Source organism: Megalobrama amblycephala, linkage group LG7 (assembly GCF_018812025.1).
Source record: "Megalobrama amblycephala isolate DHTTF-2021 linkage group LG7, ASM1881202v1, whole genome shotgun sequence".
In the NCBI taxonomy this organism is placed as follows: domain Eukaryota; kingdom Metazoa; phylum Chordata; class Actinopteri; order Cypriniformes; family Xenocyprididae; genus Megalobrama; species Megalobrama amblycephala.
Genome location: NC_063050.1, coordinates 14,396,866 through 14,416,688, shown reverse-complemented (window position 1 = coordinate 14,416,688; position 19,823 = coordinate 14,396,866). Strand labels below are relative to the sequence as shown.

At 36.4% G+C, this 19,823-nt stretch overlaps 2 protein-coding genes across 7 annotated transcripts in view; both read left to right on the top strand.

Annotated features, from left to right (window-relative positions):
* The window catches only part of LOC125271747 (NACHT, LRR and PYD domains-containing protein 12-like), a 1,137,836-nt gene that overhangs the window by 509,170 nt on the left and 608,843 nt on the right, over window positions 1–19,823 (top strand). The window lies entirely within an intron of this gene.
* tsc2 (TSC complex subunit 2) overlaps window positions 1–19,823 on the top strand; it is a 66,501-nt gene that overhangs the window by 20,763 nt on the left and 25,915 nt on the right. For 3 of the 4 annotated variants that reach the window (XM_048195967.1, XM_048195970.1, XM_048195968.1), the window contains 5 exons: window positions 348–476; window positions 8,722–8,883; window positions 12,906–13,064; window positions 13,471–13,583; window positions 16,422–16,673. In XM_048195967.1, coding sequence (XP_048051924.1) covers window positions 348–476; window positions 8,722–8,883; window positions 12,906–13,064; window positions 13,471–13,583; window positions 16,422–16,673 — 815 coding nt within the window. The remainder of the gene's footprint in view (window positions 1–347; window positions 477–8,721; window positions 8,884–12,905; window positions 13,065–13,470; window positions 13,584–16,421; window positions 16,674–19,823) is intronic. The other variant, XM_048195969.1, reaches the window with a different exon arrangement.

The following is a 19,823-nucleotide window of genomic DNA, read 5'->3' as shown; positions in this document are numbered from 1 at the left end:
TGTTTCCTCTTGTTTTTTTTGTTCGTTTTTAAATGTCGTCCCTGTTCTCTGGTTCTCAGTGTGCACTGCTGACCAAGTTACTTTGTTTTCCTTTCACTTCCTTATTTTGACCCCTCCCCCCTCCTCTGATTGGTCCATGCGTGGTGGGTGTGGTTTGGGGGGGTGCCGACACCTCGGATCCGTCACCTGTGATTGGTCGCTGGCCCCTTTCGTGACACTCCACAACCAAACGCACTCCCCCATCCACCCATGCCGACGTGGTTAAAATATGCCTCAAATTCCCCCCAATCCTCCTTGGTCACGACCTTATCCTGACGCACACCTGACCTCGTTTGCCCTCGGGGCAGTTTGCGGACGACCAAAGTGGCGAAGCAAGGCCCCAGCGCAAACTCTCCCGTTAAAGACCTGAAAGATCTGTCGGCCATGGACGCCTTCCGCTCCCGAAGCATCAGTGTGTCCGAGCATGCGGTGCGCAGGTAGAGCAATTTTGGTAACCTCAGCAACCGATTTATATCCCTACTTTTCCTTTTCTGTATGCAGGGACGGTGGGTGGGGCTTGGGCATTCAGGGCGGGGTGTTGTCTTGGCGATGCGGGGTGGGCGTGGACATCTGGGTTGGGCTAATTCTGATTGGGCAGGAAAGGGTGCATGTTGGAGGAGGGTTTTGTCTTTTTCTTTTTTTCATTGGTGGTAATGTTGATTGCATGCGCTGAGCCTGGCCACTGACTTGCGTGCATCTGTTTTGATTTGAACCTAACCCCGTTTTGTATTTGCTTTTACTGTGCTTTATTGTGCTGTTTGTGATGGTGTTCATTCAAATTGTTTTTTTTTTATCATGAACAAATGGAAGTACTCTACGGAGCCCCTAAAGGGATATGGTGATGGGAGGAAATAATATTATATTTCAATGCTTTTGCTTTTGCGTTCGCCTGAAAAGCCTCATGTTAACTCGCAAAACTATTACGTTCTCTCTCGCAAAACCGTTACGTTTTCACGCAAAACCGTTATGTTCTCGCACAACTTTTATGTTCTCAAGCACAACTTTTTGGTCCTGCAAAACTTTTACTTTCTCACACAAAAGTTACTTTCTTGGAAAACTTTTATGTTCTCATGCAAAAGTTTTACAGTCTCTTGCAAAACTTTTATGTTCTCGCAAAACCTTTCCGTTCTGAAACTTTTTACGTTCTCTCAATTTTTACATTCTTGGAAAACTTATACGTTCTCACGCAAAACTTTTACGTTCTCACAAAACTTTTACGTTCTCAAACAAAACTTTTTATGTTCTCAACTTTTACGTTCACGTGCAAAACTTTTACGTTTCCATGCAAAACTTTTTATGTTCTCACAAAACTTTTACATTCTCACGCAAAACTTTTTACGTTCTCTCAAAACTTTTACGTTCTCAACTTTTACGTTCTCATGCAAAAATTTTACGTTCTCACGTAAAACTTTTTACGCTCTCTTGCTAAACTTTTATGCTCTTGAACAAAACTTTTACTTTCTCACACAAAACTTTTTGCGTTCTCTCAAAACTTTTACATTCTCACGCAAAACTTTTTGCGTTCTCTCAAAACTTTTACGTTCTCAACTTTTACGTTCTCATGCAAAACGTTTACGTTCTCACGTAAAACTTTTTACGCTCTCTTGCTAAACTTTTACGCTCTTAAGCTAAACTTTTACTTTCTCACACAAAACTTTACGTTTTCACGTAAAAAGGCCTCGCAAATGGCCTCGCAAAACTTTTACTTTCTCACACAAAACTTTTTGCATTCTCTCAACTTTTACGTTCTCAACTTTTACGTTCTCATGCAAAACTTTTACGTTCTCACGTAAAACGTTTTACGCTCTCTTTCTAAACTTTTACGCTCTTAAGCTAAACTTTTACTTTCTCACACAAAACTTTTTACGTTTTCACGTAAAAAGGCCTCGCAAATGGCCTCGCAAAACTTTTACGTTCTCACAAAACTTTAAAGTTCTCATGCAGAACTTTTTACGCTCTCTTGCTACACTTATACACCCTCTTGCTAAACTTTTATGCTCTTGAACAAAACTTTTACTTTCTCACACAAAACTTTTACGTTTTCACGCAAAACATTTATGGCCTCGCAAAACTTTTACGTTCTCACAAAACGTTTACGTTCTCATGTAGAACTTTTTACGCTCTCTTGCTAAACTTTTACGTTCTCAAGCAAAACTTTTACTTTCTCAAGCAAAACTTACATTCTCAAGCAAAACATTTATGTTCCCTCACAAAACTTTTTCCAAGTTAAGTTTTTTTTTTAGGGGAACAATATTTTTGTGAGCGAGCGCACAAGCATTGAAATATAGTATTTTTTTCCCCCTTCTCCATGTCCCTTCAAGGAATCTGTACCATACACAGGAAGCATGCACGATTGAAAAAGTGAGAGTAGGCGGACAGTCACACAATCTAGCAACTAGCTTCTCTGTCTTTGCGGTTTATGAATGAGATGGACAGCGGTAATGCAGCTCCCAAACACCAGGGGGCGCACTTCACTTCACAGCCTACCGTCTGTTTTAACCTTCACTTATTCACATCAAATTCACACTCTTTACACATGATCCAGGTTAAGTATCCATCCATGTTTCATCAGAGTCCATTTTGAACCACAGTGCAAAAAGTTGCACAATAGTGCAAAAACGCTGCAAACACACTGAAAATGCTACACTGACACCCTCTTCAAATGCTGTTCCTCCATGTTTTGTGTTCTACCCAATTAAAAAAAAAAACTTTATTAGAATTTTATTAATAGAAATTCTGTTATCATTTACCCACTTCATGTCATTTCAAACCCATATGACTTTCTTGTATGAAACACATTTGCGTTTTTTTCCACACAAACGGTCCATCCTCACAAACTCTATGAAGTCTAATCTCCATGTGTTCCTGCTACTTGTTAACTCATTAACACATAACCAGCAGAGGGCAGCGTAGCATCAAAAGAGATTTACAGCAACATCCTGGCAGAGGGAGAGAGATTTCAAGTAATATTCCACCCCGAAAGTCTTTGTTTTATTAACCCAGAGCATCTAATTACCATAATATCTATTAATCAGTTCAGTGCCTACAAGTTACAGGATGGTAGTGAATAGAGAGTCCGCTATTAACAAGCACAGGGATTTCACATGGCGTATTTGTTTCATTATCTAAATTACCCTGTCATCGCTTTACTAATTGCCTAACGTATTTCTGTGCCAAGTGGTTTTGTTTGGATCATTTCAAGGTTGCTCTTTATGATTAATGACATTTTTGGCGACATTGGTGGAAAAAAGCAAGCTAATGCTGGAATGGATCTAAATCACAAGCCTGAGTTGAAGAAAATATACGGCTTCAGATTAACATTTCTTTTATGTCTCATAAATCGACTGGGAAATTAAACTTCTTCTGTTTTTCCCCTCTAAATGAATCAAATATTAATTGCTCAGTAGAGATCCAGTGAAGAAACCAATATGCTCTAAACTCATTTATATTCATCTCTGTCATCGCTTATTGCATCAATAGAGTAAAATTATAGTGACAGACCGCATCATCTACTCCACACTCATCAACAATCACCCGACTGCAGCTAATAGAGATGATGGAGGCCGTGTGAAGAGCCGGCGAACAGTGAAACGTTTTCAGTGTGTGACACGGCAGTGAAAAGATGTTTATGTGTGAAATTGTGCCTTTTGAAAAAGATCAACTGAATATCGTAATATCAAAGGAAGGGTTTGATATTATGATCAGCTGTACTGGACGCCCAGGATTCAGAGACTTGATGGACATGTTAAGCAGTTGGGATCAATTTAACAGATTCTTGTATTGGTTTGATTTGTTTTTTTTGATCTGGAAATTTAAATTTGCATTCAAATTTGCATTCAAATATGCAAATATTTTGGGCATCAAAGCATTGTAGTTATGTTTTTGAAGCTCAACTCTGAGATGAAGCGTCCACTTCAGCTGAACGGCCACAAGTATGGACACAAACTGGGACTTTTTCTGTGTGTGTGCGTGTGTGTGTGTGTGTGTGTGTGTGTGTATGGTGGATGACCCTGTTGATAGACGCTCGAGTGATTTGGTATGGTGTGCTGGTTAAGGCTCAGGACGGGTAACCGGAAGGTTGTTGGATCGATTCCAGTGAGGAGAAAGTCAATTGTGCCCTTGAGCAAAAGCAGCTGAAGGAATGTTCTAGAGTCAGCTTAATCTTGATCGACAGCATTTTGTCAATTACTACATTACTACCAGGTTGTGTTTACATTAACACATTTACAGTGGGAGTTCATTCACTTTTAGGGCTTAAATGCAAAAATGTGCAGCTTGAATTTTTAAGAACTTTATTTTTCTGTACAAAAAGTGTGCTATTTGAGCAATAAAGTCTCATGTTTATTTACTTAACGTGGTCATGACAAGAAAAGTGATTCTAGCATGCTAGTCTCATGTTAAAATGTCTGATGTAAATGTAACATCTTTCTTACCTAAAATGTATTACTTTGCCCTGTTTATTTCTATTGTAAGTGCATTGCAGTAACTGTGATTTAAAGCCTCTGTCCTTAATGAAATGAGATAAATTGCCTTAAAATGCTTATTTAATTAGCTGGAAATGACGTGCAGTTCAGTTTGATACAAAATTTATTTTAGAGAATTATTTGAAATATAAAAATATGAAGTAATAAAAATAATGTAAATAAATAAATAAATAAAGACTTCAAATGCAAAAGCCTTTAAGTGCCATCTGAAATTTTCTTCTAAAATGAGCATTTTTATCAAGCTTGTATGTTTATGTTCAGTTAATTCACTTTAATGGCAATGAAAATTACCTATTAAATGCCATTAAAGTGAAATTACTGAACCTAAACATACGAGCTTGATAAAAATGCTCATTTTAGAAGAAAATTTCAGATGGCACTTAAAGGCTTTTGCATCTGAAGTCTTCATATATATAATCTTTATATATATATATATATATATATATATATATATATATATATATATATATATATATATATATATATATATATATATATATTCTATAGTAAATATTATATATTCTATAGTAAATATTACATATTCTATAGTAAATATTATATATTCTATAGTAAATATTATATATTCTATAGTAAATAAAAAATATTTATATTTAAAAAAAAATATATATATATAATTAACTTTATATTAAACTATAATTATCATTTTTTTATGATCTAATAAAAATAATTAAAGGTAAATGCAAAAAATGTTAATAATATAATACATAATTTTTTTTAAATAAATTTTCGTATTTAATTATTAAATATATATATTTTTTTATTTTATTTATTTATTTTTTGGTCTGGATTTAATAGGATGGTGGAGAGGTGACATTTCTTTGCACACCAGAGACAAACTCCCGCGTCACAATCTTAACACAGTGGGAAATATTGACATTTAAGCCCTGCTTCCTCAAGGTGAAGTTCACTGTGTCGTTCTGTGGTGTTTCTGTATCATTCTCCAGATAGGATATAGTTTTTATTTTGATAGATGTTCTTTCTATGAAACGGCGACATCAGATGATGCAGGTCACTCTGAAACTCTAGAGTAGTTGTTTCTGTTTTTTGTTGAGCGTGTTTGTCGTCTCTGACGCCCACATCCACTCATATCTTTCCTTTCTCGCCTCATTCCCTGTTGTGATAAAATGAAAATGGCCTTTTGTTGATTACATACTCATGCAGAGCTCAGAGTTTGGCTTTTTCATACCTCAATTATAGACACGCATCACTAAATATGTAATTGTCATCATGATACAGTGTTGTTCTGGGTGGTTGCTAAGATGTTGCTAGGTGGGTGTTCTGGATGGTTTTAGTATTTAATATGTAAGGATAATTTCTTCGCTTGTTTTATCATTCAGAAGGTGTGTCTGTTCATTCCCGGCACACGTCTCCTCATCCAGACACGTGATGTGAGGAATCACTGAACTTGGGGGTCTGTTGGTGATCGCTGCTGTTTACTCAATGCTAGTAATGTTGGACGCACACGCACGCACGCTCAAGGACTGTAGCATTTGTTGTGTGTTTGTATGAGCTGTTCACCTGTACCTGTTTCTCAGGGTCAGAGAGTCGATGTGAAAGTCAAAAGCTCTTTAGCTCACAGACGTTGGCAGCGGTGTGTGTTTACGGAGGTGTGTCGTGTGTGTCGTCTTAGTGTATGGAGATGATTTGGACTCGGTTGATTTCCCCCGGGATGCGGTTGCCATGGTTACAGAAGGGCAGGATGCTGATGGCTGTCTTAGATTAATGCCATCATCTAGATAATGTGTGTGTGTGTGTGTGTGTGTGTGTGTGTGTGTGTGTGTGTGTGTGTGGCAGCTGAACTTTTCCAGGGCTTTTGTCTGCTATGCTTTCGCTCTCCTGATCAAAGTTTGTCAGTTTTACAGCCCCAGTTTTGTCACTAAGGGAGAAACAGAAAGGGCTTCATCTAAACAAAATGAATAATGGAATCGTTCACCCAAAAATCTAAATTCTGCCAAAAAATGTCTAAAATTCATTCATATTTAAAAGAACACAACACGATTGGTCACAACACAGTGGTAAACAATGCGAATAAGATTTATAGTGAATAATCACTTAAATTTGGGTCTGTTCCTTTCAACAACAACAAAATCCATGTATATCTTCTAAAGACTTTGAATATTACTTTTAGGAAAGCCATTTTGGAGCTCTTTTTTTTCTAATCAAGAAATAAAGTCGTGGTTTTAGAATGACATGAGAGTGAAAGTGTTATTTTTGTATTATTAATTATATATTATTTAATATTCATATTTTGAATTAGCTTTTATTTTTATATTTTCAGTTTTCATTTTAAGTTAAATTGGTTAATTTGTTAAAATTTTAGTATTTTTGATGAGCTTTGGTCATCTTTAGTATTTTTTATTTTTTTTTAATATTTCTAGTAGTGCTGTCAAATTTATCATGATTATATATATATTTACTAATTCTAAAACTTCACTTTAGAACTAGTAACGAAGGAACATTGAGTCCCTCCATTGTATTTTGTACAGAGAGAGAGAGAGAGAGAGAGAGAGAGATCACCTGAGCGAGCATTACCTGTGTCTGATATAACATTCATTATTCAGGTTGATATCCATAATATTATATCCATCATTTGAATGTCTGCTAAGGAAAGTGATCTTTGTATTTGTAAGTTAATGGAATTAAAAAAAAAAAAAAAAAAAAAAAATTAATTTCTCAATACCAGATACAACATATTTATATAAAATAATATTTATTGAACTTCATTTAAATTAGCAACTATAGCCATTATAATGACAATATGAAATAAACGTGTACAATTCAGTCAAATGTACAAAAGCAGTGCTCTACAGGATGTAAGTTAAATATTAAATTATTAAATTTAACATAGCCCAATTCGATTTGCTCTGGATCAAGTAATAGATTAATAAGACAAAAGATTGCCTGTTTTATGTACCCAAAATGAATTATATCTCATGTTTAACCATTATAAGTCACAGCGGCAAATCCGCAAATCCCGAAGCACTGGCCGAGATGAAGCTGTTCTCGGCGGGTACTCGAGCACTGAACGGCCGCTGACGTCCTGGAGCTTGCAACTCCAAAAACATCTAAACAGATTGTAAAATGGGCGCTATGATGAAATATGAGTCACATATTTCAGGTCTAAACAACTACATTCTCGCCTAAAAAAAACTCTTAAAACTACATTTTGTGATACAACAAGACTAGTATTTGTAAAATAATACAGTGGATTTGCTCGGCCGCCATGACAGTCACTTCAAGCGGAGTGATACAAACTGTGAAAAGATAGGAGTGCTGTTATCACTAGAATATCACACGGCTCTCAGCCAATCAGAATTGAGAACCAGAAAGAACCGTTGTATAACTACACGCACGCATATTATATATTTACAAAACTTTATGGTAGATGCGATTAATCGCGATTAATTGATTTGACAGCACTAATTTCTATATAATTTATAACTTATATAACTTTTATTTTGTAATAATAGTAATGCTTTAACTTAAACACATTTTATTTCAATTAGTTGCCAAGGCTACATTTCTAATGACTTTCATTATTGTCAGTTTGAGATTTGAGTAACAATAACACTGCAGAGTAATTTTCTGGATGAACTTTTGCTGAACCTATATAGTGTCTCTAATAGTGTCTCATGGAGTGTGAGTGTGAGTGTGTGTGTGTGTGTGTGTGTGTGTGTGTTTTAACTGCATGTATGTGTGTTTTCAGTGGGCCACTCCAGCTTCATTCATCATCTGAATCTACCCGCATCATCATTACCCGCTCTGACACTCTTTACGCTTTTACAAAATGCACACTCACACACTCTCATCTCAAGCTTCACACTGTGTCCTAAACAGCCGTGACTCACAGCGACAAGTGTTAAAATATCTTCTGTGTTTACGGTAACCATTTGCAATCATGACAAGTGAAAAAGACTGTAGCTCCGCCCACAGTGAAATGTCAGAATCAGAATCGAATGAATCAGAATTAGAATAAGCTGAAAATTCCGCTCACATCATGTCTGGTTAGGACACTGTGTCAGAGACTAGCAGAGACGGTACGACTAATGACTTAACTAGCACCAGTTTGAGCTGGTTGTGCATCTGACCCCTGGTGTACACTTTGACTCCTGTGACCTCTCCTGTACCTGCTGTAACCCTGACACCTGTGTGTGACCCCTGACCCCGTCCTGTGCAGGATGCAGACGTCCACCACCACCTGTAGCCTAGGCTCGGCTGACGAGAACGCTGTGATGCAGGCAGACGACGCGCTGAAGACGGTCCATCTGGAGCTGACTGAGACCTGCCTGGACATGATGGCACGATACGTCTTCTCCAACTTCTCTGCCCTGCCCAAGAGGTGCGTGATGCCCAACTAGACATTTACAGCCCTAATTTAATCAGATTAGTTGCAGGATTTGCAGATTTATCAGGTGAATTCATCAATATTTGCAGTTGAATATCAGTATTTGATGAGAAATGCCATTAAGTGAGGATAATTAAAAATGATGCTGATGAACGGATTGAATGAGGAGGCATGAGTAACTGTTTTTTAATCATGTATTAATATATATGTATGTGTGTGTGTGTATATACTGCCATTCAAAAGTTTGGGATTGGTAAGATTTTTTTAATGTTTTTGAAAGTCTCTTCTGCTCACCAGCACTGCATTTATTTGATTTAAAAAAAAAACAAAAACAAAAAAAAAACAGCAATTTTATGAAATATTACTACAATTTAAAAAAAAACTTTTCTATTTGAATATATGAATTAAAATGTCATTTATTCCTGTGATCAAAGCTGCATTTTCAGCCTCATTACAGTCTTCAGTGTCACATGATCCTTCTAATATGATGATTTGCTGCTCAAGAAACATTTCTGATTATTATCAATGTTAAAAATTATTTGATTAATAAAAAGTTCAAAAGAACAGAATTTATCTGAAAAAAAGCTTTTATAACATTATACACTACCATTCAAATCTTAAGTTAAAAATGTTTTATATAATAATGTAAATTTTATGGATTATGATATTGTTTTGACACCTTTGTGTTTGCCATGTAAATAGCCATGATGCTAACATGGCTAAAAACAAACTTAAACACTACCGAGCAAAAGTTTGAGGTCAGTAAGTTTTATTTTTTATTTTTAAAGAAATTAATACTAAGAAAAATAATACTTATTCAGCAAGGATGCATTAAATTGATCAAAAGTCACAGTAAAGGCATTTATAATGTTAAATTTTTTTTAAAGGTGCCATTGAATGTTTTTTTACAAGATGTAATATAAGTCTAAGGTGTCCCCTGAATGCAAGGCTGCCAATTCTCACGCATTCAGCGTGAGACTCACGCAATTGACCCAATTCTCACGCTCTCACGCCACACCCCATATTCTCACGCAGACTCGTGCAGCAGTGAGGGAAAAAAAAAAAAATTGCGCCACATGATCTCGCAAAGCAACGCGCAGAGAGACCAGACAGACAGTGTAGTGAGTTTTTTTGTGACAATTGTGAGGGAAATACACAATTTATTCCCATAAACTGTGTAGTCTTCTGTTCTCCCTCCCATCTGCACCGTGTGAATTGTGAACGCAGGCAGGTCAGTGAGTTACAGGGCGCTCCGTGTCTCCGTCCAGTTTAGGCTAGTAACTAATAGGCCTATGCTGTTATATAGTTTATATGGAATTAAGTTAGAATTAGCAGAGTTGTTTGTTTTGCAGCACTGAGCAGTTATTTTACATAACTTTATCATAAAAAAGAGTACAAAAGCATTTCCAGATGACAAATATCTGGACATGCCTAGTAGGTAATGTTAATTATTGTTTTCTAAGAACAGAATGTCAAGTCAACGACATCCCATATTAAAATGATTTTATTTATATCAATCACAACTCATCAATCATGTCCAGATATTTGACTGGTGGTGGTGTCAGTATGGATAAATTTGAATTTTCTGTTATAGGATGTTCTGTACAGATACCAAATACTTTGACAATCAATATATACTTAATACACTTCTGCTAATGCAAGAATTTTGTGTTTGTATTTTTTTCCACACCGAGCCATGCCCCTCGATAAGCCCCTCCCCCATAAGCAAAACACCGCCCCCAAAATTGCACTCTAAGCTGAACTCAAAAGTTGGCAGCCCTGCCTGAATGTGTCTGTGAAGTTGCAGCTCAAAACACCCCATAGATTTTTTTTAATTAATTTTTTTAACTGCCTATTTTGAGGCATAATTAGAAATGCGCCGATTCAGGCTGCGGCCCCTTTAATTGCTCGCGCTCTCCGCCCCCTCCCAAGCTCTCGACTCTATCACTGCATAAACAAAGTTCACACAGCTAATATAACCCTCAAAATGGATCTTTACAAAGTGTTCGTCATGCAACATGTCTAATCGCGTAAGTATGGTATTTATTTGGATGTTTACATTTGATTCTGCATGAGTTTGATTGTGCTCCGTGGCTAAAGCTAACATTACACACTGTTGGAGAGATTTATAAAGAATGAAGTTGTGTTTATGCATTATACAGACTGCAAGTGTTTAAAAATGAAAATAGCGACGGCTCTCTTGTCTCTGTGAACACAGTAAGAAACGATGGTAACTTTAACCACATTTAACAGTACATTAGCAACATGCTAACGAAACATTTAGAAAGACAATTTACAAATATCACTAAAAATATCATGCTATCATGGATCATGTCAGTTATTATTGCTCCATCTGCCATTTTTCGCTGTTGTCCTTGCTTGCTTACCTAGTCTGATGATTCAGCTGTGCACAGATGCAGACGTTAATACTGGCTGCCCTTGTGTAATGCCTTGAACATGGGCTGGCATATGCAAATATTGGGGGCGTACATATTAATGATCATGACTGTTACGTAACAGTTGGTGTTATGTTGAGATTCGCCTGTTCTTCAGAGGTCTTTTAAACAAATGAGATTTATATAAGAAGGAGGAAACAATGGAGTTTGAGACTCACTGTATGTCATTTCCATGTACTGAACTCTTGTTATTCATCTATGCCGAGGTAAATTCAATTTTCAATTCGATGGCACCTTTAATGAAAAACAATAAAATAATAATAAATGTACTAAATTAGCAAATTAAATTGACAGCCCTACTTTAAACTAAATAACAGTTAACTAATTGTAATTTTTTTTATTGTTTTAAAAAAATGATAAAATATTTGTTAAATAAAAAAAAAATAATTGCCCTACTTTATACTTAAACAATGATTAACTGTTAATTTTAGTACAAAAAAAAAAACTAATAAAATGATTTTTTTTACATATAATATTAGTAATAATAGTAATAGCCCTACTTTTAACTGAAACATTTAGTAGTTGTTTTTTTTATCATGTTTAGAACAAAATAAAAATTAAATAAAAAATATAAAAAGAATAATTTCCCTATCTTAAACTGAATGAGTTATTGTGTAGATTTTATTATCATGTTTAAAAATATTAAAAACTACTACTTTAAACTGAAACAATAAAATGTTTCATTTTTAGTCCTAGAAGTCAGTATTCATGTTTGTATGGCAACAAAAACTCACTGGTCAATACGGTATAGGCCCGGTTTCACAGACAGGGCTTAGATTAAGCCAGGATTAGGCCTTAGTTCAATTAGGGCATTTAAGTAACTTTTATAAACATGTCTTAGAAAAAAAACATTACTGATGTGTGAATCTTGAGTCAAAACAATGACACTGACATAATTTAAGATATGTCAGTGAAAGTTGCTTTCAGTTAAAAAAGCTCAAACATGCATTTTACTCTTGGACTAGCTTAAGCCGTGCCTGTGAAACCGGGTAATAATCTTTTAGGTTTTGCATCAATGCACCAAAAGCAATTTTTCCATCTGACTTTTAACAAAAGGAATTGTAATTTCATTTAATTGTAACTCACTTTGAAATAAGCAGTCTGCTGAGTGATTAAATGCATTGAAGATGCATGTAGAGCTGCTGTTGGCTCCGCTTTTTCTTTTTTTTTTTTTTTTTTTAGGTTGATTTACACACTTTTAAGTAGAGCTGTAATTGCTTGACCTTCATCCTTTTGTTCAGTTTCTATTTGCAAACCTATAAATAGCATTTGTTTTCATCTCTGTTGATGCAGGCCGGCTGAAAGCTGCATTGATCCACCTTTTGTTCCAGAGTAAACTTATTTTTCTGTCAGTCACACAGTAGTTGTTTTGCTCTCTCTGTGAATAGTCAAATCAACCAATATCCTCATTCGGCCGGTTGTTTTGGAAAGTGTAGCATCTACTTTTAGCGTGAGAACAGTACGGGCAGCAAACTCATGTCATTGATGAATGTGTTTTTTGTCACAGTAGTATCTCCAGTGTCTTGTGGCTTCATCGACTTCCTAAACTCTGTCTCTCAGGTCTCCCATCGCCGAGTTCTTGTTATCCGGTGGACCCAGTATGACTTGGCTGGTTGGGAATAAGTTAGTCACCATAACAACCAGCGGCGGGTCGCGAACCCAAGCCCTTCTGGGTCTGGACATGGCGGAGAGACCCGGAGGAGGAGGAGAAATGACCAGGTTACAAACATTTAACCAATGAGTATCTTGCTATTACCATAATTTTTGGAGATGAGCATGGTCATTTTTAAGTATCTGGGCATAAAATGCACTGGTACTTTTTAAAGTAACATGATATTACTATCACTTTTTTAGAGGACCTATAATTCACTTCTTGTTCTTTAAATCTACTTTATACTAACTCTAAGCCTGAAATATGACATTTTGCCATTATTAGATATAAATCAAGTCATGTATTTAATCCCCGTATGGGATTTTTCTCTTTGGGAATGTTTCGACACAAACAGGAAAGAGGAACAGCCTCATATGACAGTGTTAACTGGTCTGAGTCTCGTAAGAGAGTCTAAAGATGGGAATGTGAGTGGAAGACGACATTAAAACAAATCCATATATGAATCTTCTGCAGGTCGGACCCGTCACTTCACACCCGGCAGACGAAAGAGGCTCCTGCTAAACTAGAGTCACAGTCCGGCCAGCAGATCAACACCACCACTCGCACACGAGTCCGCTCCATATCAGGTGCCACACACATCCTCTGCACCCGGATCCAATTAAATGAGCCATCTTCCACTTTTCCTTTTTTTTTTTTTTTTTTTTCTTGCTCCAAAAAGTTTTCATGATCATTTTCCACATTCTGACCCATAGAATTAAATGGTCAGTTTGCTGCTGTACCTTTCAGACTTAAGACTTATAAATTACTTCTTTTATTAGGCTATGTGAAAAAAACGTTTTTTTTCAGAGGCTAGCATATTTTCCCAATTGTTTTCAATGGGAGCGCCACGTTTTTAAAACGGCAGCAGCATGACGTGTCTATTTCACCCTGAATGTTTTTTACCGGTCGCGAGAATTAAAGAATGGTCAACTTTGGGTAAAACACAGTGTTCATCGCTGTCACTTTTTACTCAGCCATCCAATCACAGTGGAGGAGGGGCGGGACAAATGCAAGACTGACCAACCGCTACATTCATCAACGGATGACGACAAGCATAATAACGAAACAAAATAATTTAAAACACGAGCCAGAGCAAATACTTTACATTCAAGATTTTTATATAGAAACAATACAGAAACAAACTGTCTGTGAAATGAGATACTATAGCAGGGCTTGAAATTAAGTTTTTTACTTACCAGCCACTGTGACTGTGGTTTTCCAAAGTTACTAGCCAATCAGCATTTTCACTGGCCACAATTTTGACATCGATACCATGGGGAAAAACTGCCATATAGATATTTTTAATATTATCTCATAATTTGGCAGCAGGTATATTAGGCTGCTGTTACTTTAAGACCTGACGCACTGATCCATTATACTGTTACACATGCGTTTTCTTTCTCAACTATTTACGTTCACTTAAACATAACTGACTGTGTTTACGTGAATACTTCACCAAGACCGCCATTTTGACATTATATTGTGTGTATTTGACTGTTTAAGTGCAATAAGCAGTGAAAAAGAACTCAATTTAGTACTGAGAGGCGGCTTTATGTGTGCGCACTTAAAGAGAACAAAAGAACAAAATTTGCAGGAATGAGTAAAATTTGGCGTAATACTCGCAATCCTACACCGAAATTCAAACCCTATAACACCAACAATATTCATCCGCAGCAAATGAAATGACTGAGTGAGGGGAGGCGGGTTTTTGTGTCAACTTGCTGTCAGAGAGATGAGAAAGAGAGAGAAAGTGCAGCTGGTATTGTGTATTAACTCTGTGGAAAATGAGTATTGGAAGCGTTTCCAATATTTCAGTATCAGTATGTATTGAAAAATCTATATTTTTGACAACACTAAATTGCACTTTTTAAAAGACTACAAATGAAAATGTATATATTATATACAAAATTCAACCCGCTAAAGTGGCTAGTAGGAGTGACTATGTCAGTGTGTGTCACGTGACCAGAGGTGTAAAGAGTACCTGAAAACCATACTTGAGTAAAAGTACTGATACCTTACATCGAAAATGACTCCACTACAAGTTACAAGTAACCAATTCCAATCCGACTTGAGTAAAAGTCTTAAAGTATCTGATTTTAACAATACTTAATTGTTTTACTCATGCTGAATGTAGGCTCAGAGATGCACTAGTCCTGAGAGACATGCCAGTGAAAATAAACAATTGATTTGTAAGATGAGAAATCAAGTTTATTTTCTAAAATCAAAATCAAAACTGAACACCTCAACATTGCAATAAATCAAGGTCGACACAACCTTTTAAATGTCTACAAACTCTCAAGTGGCCATAAGTAAACCAATATACTTCAAAACGGTCTTGTCAGTATAGCGGATAAATAAAATAATGTTAAGTAAAATTAAATAGTCAAAGTCTACTGTATGTGCTGGTTTGAGCCTCATCACCAGCTGCAGTCATTTCCTCATCTAATAAATCAAACACCTGCGTTTAGAAACTACCTGAGCTAATGCACTTACATTCACTTCAAGTAGCCTTGTTGACAGGTTTGAGTGAGTAAAGGCAAAATGCACAAGAGTGTACCTTCAATGCCCTTAGATGGCAATATCGCTTCTTTATGTCAGAAACAAACTGCTGCAGAAAAAGTTAGGTGTCATGAAAAATGTAACGTGTAATTGCATTACTCATCACAAATGCAGTGGAGTAAAAAGTACATTTACTTGTTCAAAAATGTAGTCAAGTAGAGAGTAAAAGTTGCCAATATCTTTGATACTTAGTACAACTACAAAGTAGCCAAAAAGATACTTAAGTACAGAAACTAATTACATTTACTCAAATACTTTACACCTCGTGACATCATCATGATGTAAGAGTGTACACGTGATCGCTCTGTATATGTGAGTTTAACAATGTTTTGATTTGATTTGAACTGTTTAAATTTCCAGTGCTGTTATTGTGAACTAAAACTGTTAAAATGGTTTTCGTTGATTGAAATAAAGCTGAAATTTAAAAATATGTATAAATATTAGATAAACTTAAACTTTCTAAATTATAAATGTTGTCTTGGCAACGAACCTAAGTTTAAGGACTAAAATGACTAGAAAAATGAATAACTAAAAAAAAAAAAATACAAAAACAACAAAATTAATAAAACTTTAAAATTAAATATATTAAAGTAATATTAAAGACTAGTATATACTAGTATACTATTATCTACTACTACTATATACTATAAGTATAGGTCAGGGGTGTCAAACTCATTTCCTGCAGGAAATGCACCTGCACCAGCTAATCAAGGTCTTCAGGATTACTAGAAAATTGCATGCAGGTGTTTTCAAGCTGGCTGGAGCTAAACTCTGCAGGACACCTGCCCTACAGGCCTGGAGTTTGACACATGTGGTATAGATAGTCAAATCTAGATTGGCATTATTATTCATTGGTTTCTCTCTAGGTGGTCACGCTCTGCGGGCTGGTCCAGCTCAGAGTCTCAGTCCCCTGGTGGCATCTCCGGAGGGGGAATACAGCGGCCCCCTGCCTCCGCCCGGCCCCCCACTGGAGGTCCTGGGGTCCCAGAGGGGAGTCGAGGACCACCCGCCATCCACCTCCCACTCCTCACCACCATTCAAAGACAAGTCCAGCCTGGCGGAGTTTGTGCCGATGTTGACGCAGGGCTGGGCAGAGATCTTCATCCGCAGACCCTCAGGTACCACAGACACCGGAAATAATGAGTGCGTGCTTTAGCTCGTAACCTTGGCCCCGGCCGTAATTATCATCCACTCTCTCTGTTATGACACATTTGTGCACAGTGCTAAAATTAAATCATAATAACTGCATTCCAAGGGCGTTTCAGCGGCGCATGAGCGCACATGCAGCCCGCAGGGGTTGCCATGCCATTTTGAAAGTTTCATAATAGTTTGACTCACACCTGCCGTGCCCACGGGCCTGATTTTCCTCATGCTGCTCTCCTCCGTCTGCCTCTAAATGAAGAATAGCCTGGGAGAATTTTGCTATATTTTATTTTATTTTTTGCATTAATTGCAACGTGTCCTTGAATGCTTTGCTTCTTGAAGAATAACACATGGCATGTTGCTTCTTCAATACTATTCCTGAGGATTTCAGAGCGTTGCTTTTGTGGTTTTGTTCCTTTCTCTGTTTGTCTATCACTTTCTTTCACAAGTCTGCTTCATAGGGCTCTTGCTGCACTCTGAAAAGCTTTTGTGTGTTTTAGTTTTCATCAGTGTATTCTTAGTTTTCTATCTCACGTTCGCTCTCTCTGTCAGTGTTTGGTTAAGTTTATATAATGAGAAATTGCATAGTAGTAGAGCAATATAGTAGTGCAAATAAACTAGTAATATTAATATTAAAGTAATTAATGCTGTAAAATAAAAATATGGTCAATCTCAATGTTTGTTTATTTTTTGAAAATGTAAATTTATATCAAATATAAAATCATTTTTATTGTTTTAAAAAATTAATAAAATTTAGTAGTATGCTCATTTCATTTGACTTTAAACAGCCAAAAGTTTCTTATCTAGGTAGGAAGTGACATCACACATTGCAACCCTTCTGCTTTCTTGATTTTTCACTCTACACATGACATAAAGTGGCCTCCTCAAATTTTATTTTAGTCATTTTATTCTGACCTTCAAATATGTAAACGGTTTCAAAAGTAAAAAAAAAAATGGTGCAACTAATTAATATTAAATCAATAATTGGTTAAAGAAATGAAATCAAATAATATATTTATTTATTTATAAATGTAAATTTATTTTCTCTCTCTGTATAAATTAAGATCTGAATGGATCTGGTGCCTCGAGGCAATAAACTCGCCAGAATATTTCATTATTGTGTCTGTGTGATTGAGTTTGCCGGATGTGTCATGCAGGGTGAGCAGATGCTGATGCAGATGTTGGTTAAATGGATAAATCGGCGTAGCTGAAGGTGTGAACAGACAGCTGGAGGTCTTAATACCACATCCTCCTCTGTTATGAGTGTGTTGGTTTATAAATTCCTCTCAGGTTAAAGACAGATGGCGCTTGCTCATGCTCTGCTGGATGTTTCTGCTGTGTACCTGTATATTACATATGTGCAAAATCAACTTGTTGTCACAGCAATGGCAGGTGAATAAAAGAAATTGTTGGCCATACTTTTTTTATTTTTTTTTGCTGGCCATGAAGCATGCATTATTTAATGACAACACTCCAAGTAGTTTTGGTATGTTAATGAATATGGCAATGTCTTGGCGGTATGGACTTGCTACTGCCATTAGATACACAGACGTGCTGCTGTAAGCATGTAAGACATGCTGCTACATAAATAGACATACATAAACCCACAGCAGATCTAGGCAGGTGGAGCTGGGGGAGGTGGAGGCTTCTGAGGAACGCTGCAGGACTAGTTGACGGCGAACACTGAACCAGACTGTTTAAATGTTGAGCAAGCAATCTCATTGGATGCAGGATCAGCAGAGGCCAATCATGTGCCATGTGGTAATGATGTGATCGCTTGGAGATTGGAGATTGCATGTTGCTGTGACATCAGACTGTGCCATCTAGAGTTTCATGACTGAACTAGATATTTTCATTCTAATTTTTTTTAAATTTGATTTTAATAAAGAGATACTTCAGCTAAAAATTCTGTCATCATTTTCTCACCCTCAAGTGGTTCCAAACCTGTATGAGTTTTTCTTCTGTTGAACACAAAAGAAGGTATTTTGAAGAAAATGGGTAACTAAACAGTTGACGGACACCATTGACTGCCATAATAGGAACAACAACAAAAAAAAAAATACTATAGAAGTCAATGGTTACCATCAACTGTCTGGTTACAGATGTTCTTCAAAATATCTTCTTTTTATTTCAACAAAAGAAAGAAACTCATACAGGTTTGGAACAACTTGAGGGTGAATAAATGATGACAGGATTTTCATTTTTGGGTAAACTATCCTAGCCTGGTAATACCAGACTCTGCTACTTCACTTTGCTTCGTAGACAGAGTCTGGAATGGCATAATAGAGAAGTGTTTTCTCTCTCGCTAGGGGGCGCTTGTCTGAAGTTTAAAATCATTGGTTACCCGTAATAGTGATGGGAAGTTCGGATCATTTTACTGACTCGGACTTTTGAGTCTCGTTCAACAAAATGAACGAATCTTTTTTCGAGTCATTTCGTTCATTTCGTTCATTTTAGCAAAATGTAATTAAAATGTTACGTGTTACTTCCCCAACACATCTACTACTTATGCAAACGTTGATCCCACTACAAACAATACAAAACTACAATGCTATAAGATTCAGAAATGATTAATTCATTACCTGGGTCTTCAGTTTATGACAAGCTGATTAAGCTCACCTCACCTCTTGTCTGACAAGTCTTCGGGTTTAAGGCAGTCCCATGCTAAACCAATGCAGTCCGAGCCGCAAAGAGAATTGATTAGTTCATTTCATGAGTCTTTCGGGTTTTTGAGTCGTTCCTTAAACACGTGACAGACCCATACACTAAGCCAATGCATTCTGAGCCGGAAAGAGAATTGATTAGTTCTCTTCATGAGTCTTTCGGGTTTTGAGTCGTCACGTAACAGACCCATACGCTATTTCTGACATTTGTCACTGTTTTTGTTACTGAGGATCTGTGGTGTGTTATTATAAATAAATAAAGCCCTGTTATAAATAAAATATTGATTAATTTATCTTTTTGACTGTCTATCTGTAAATAAACACTAGGCTATATAATAATATAATAATCCAAGCCTACAATACAAAGTATTTATAGCCTAGTTTGTTCATTTTTACTCCAGTTTTGAGTTTGCTGTTATAATAATTGCTTTTCCTAGGCAGACTTGACATATTGGTCTAATA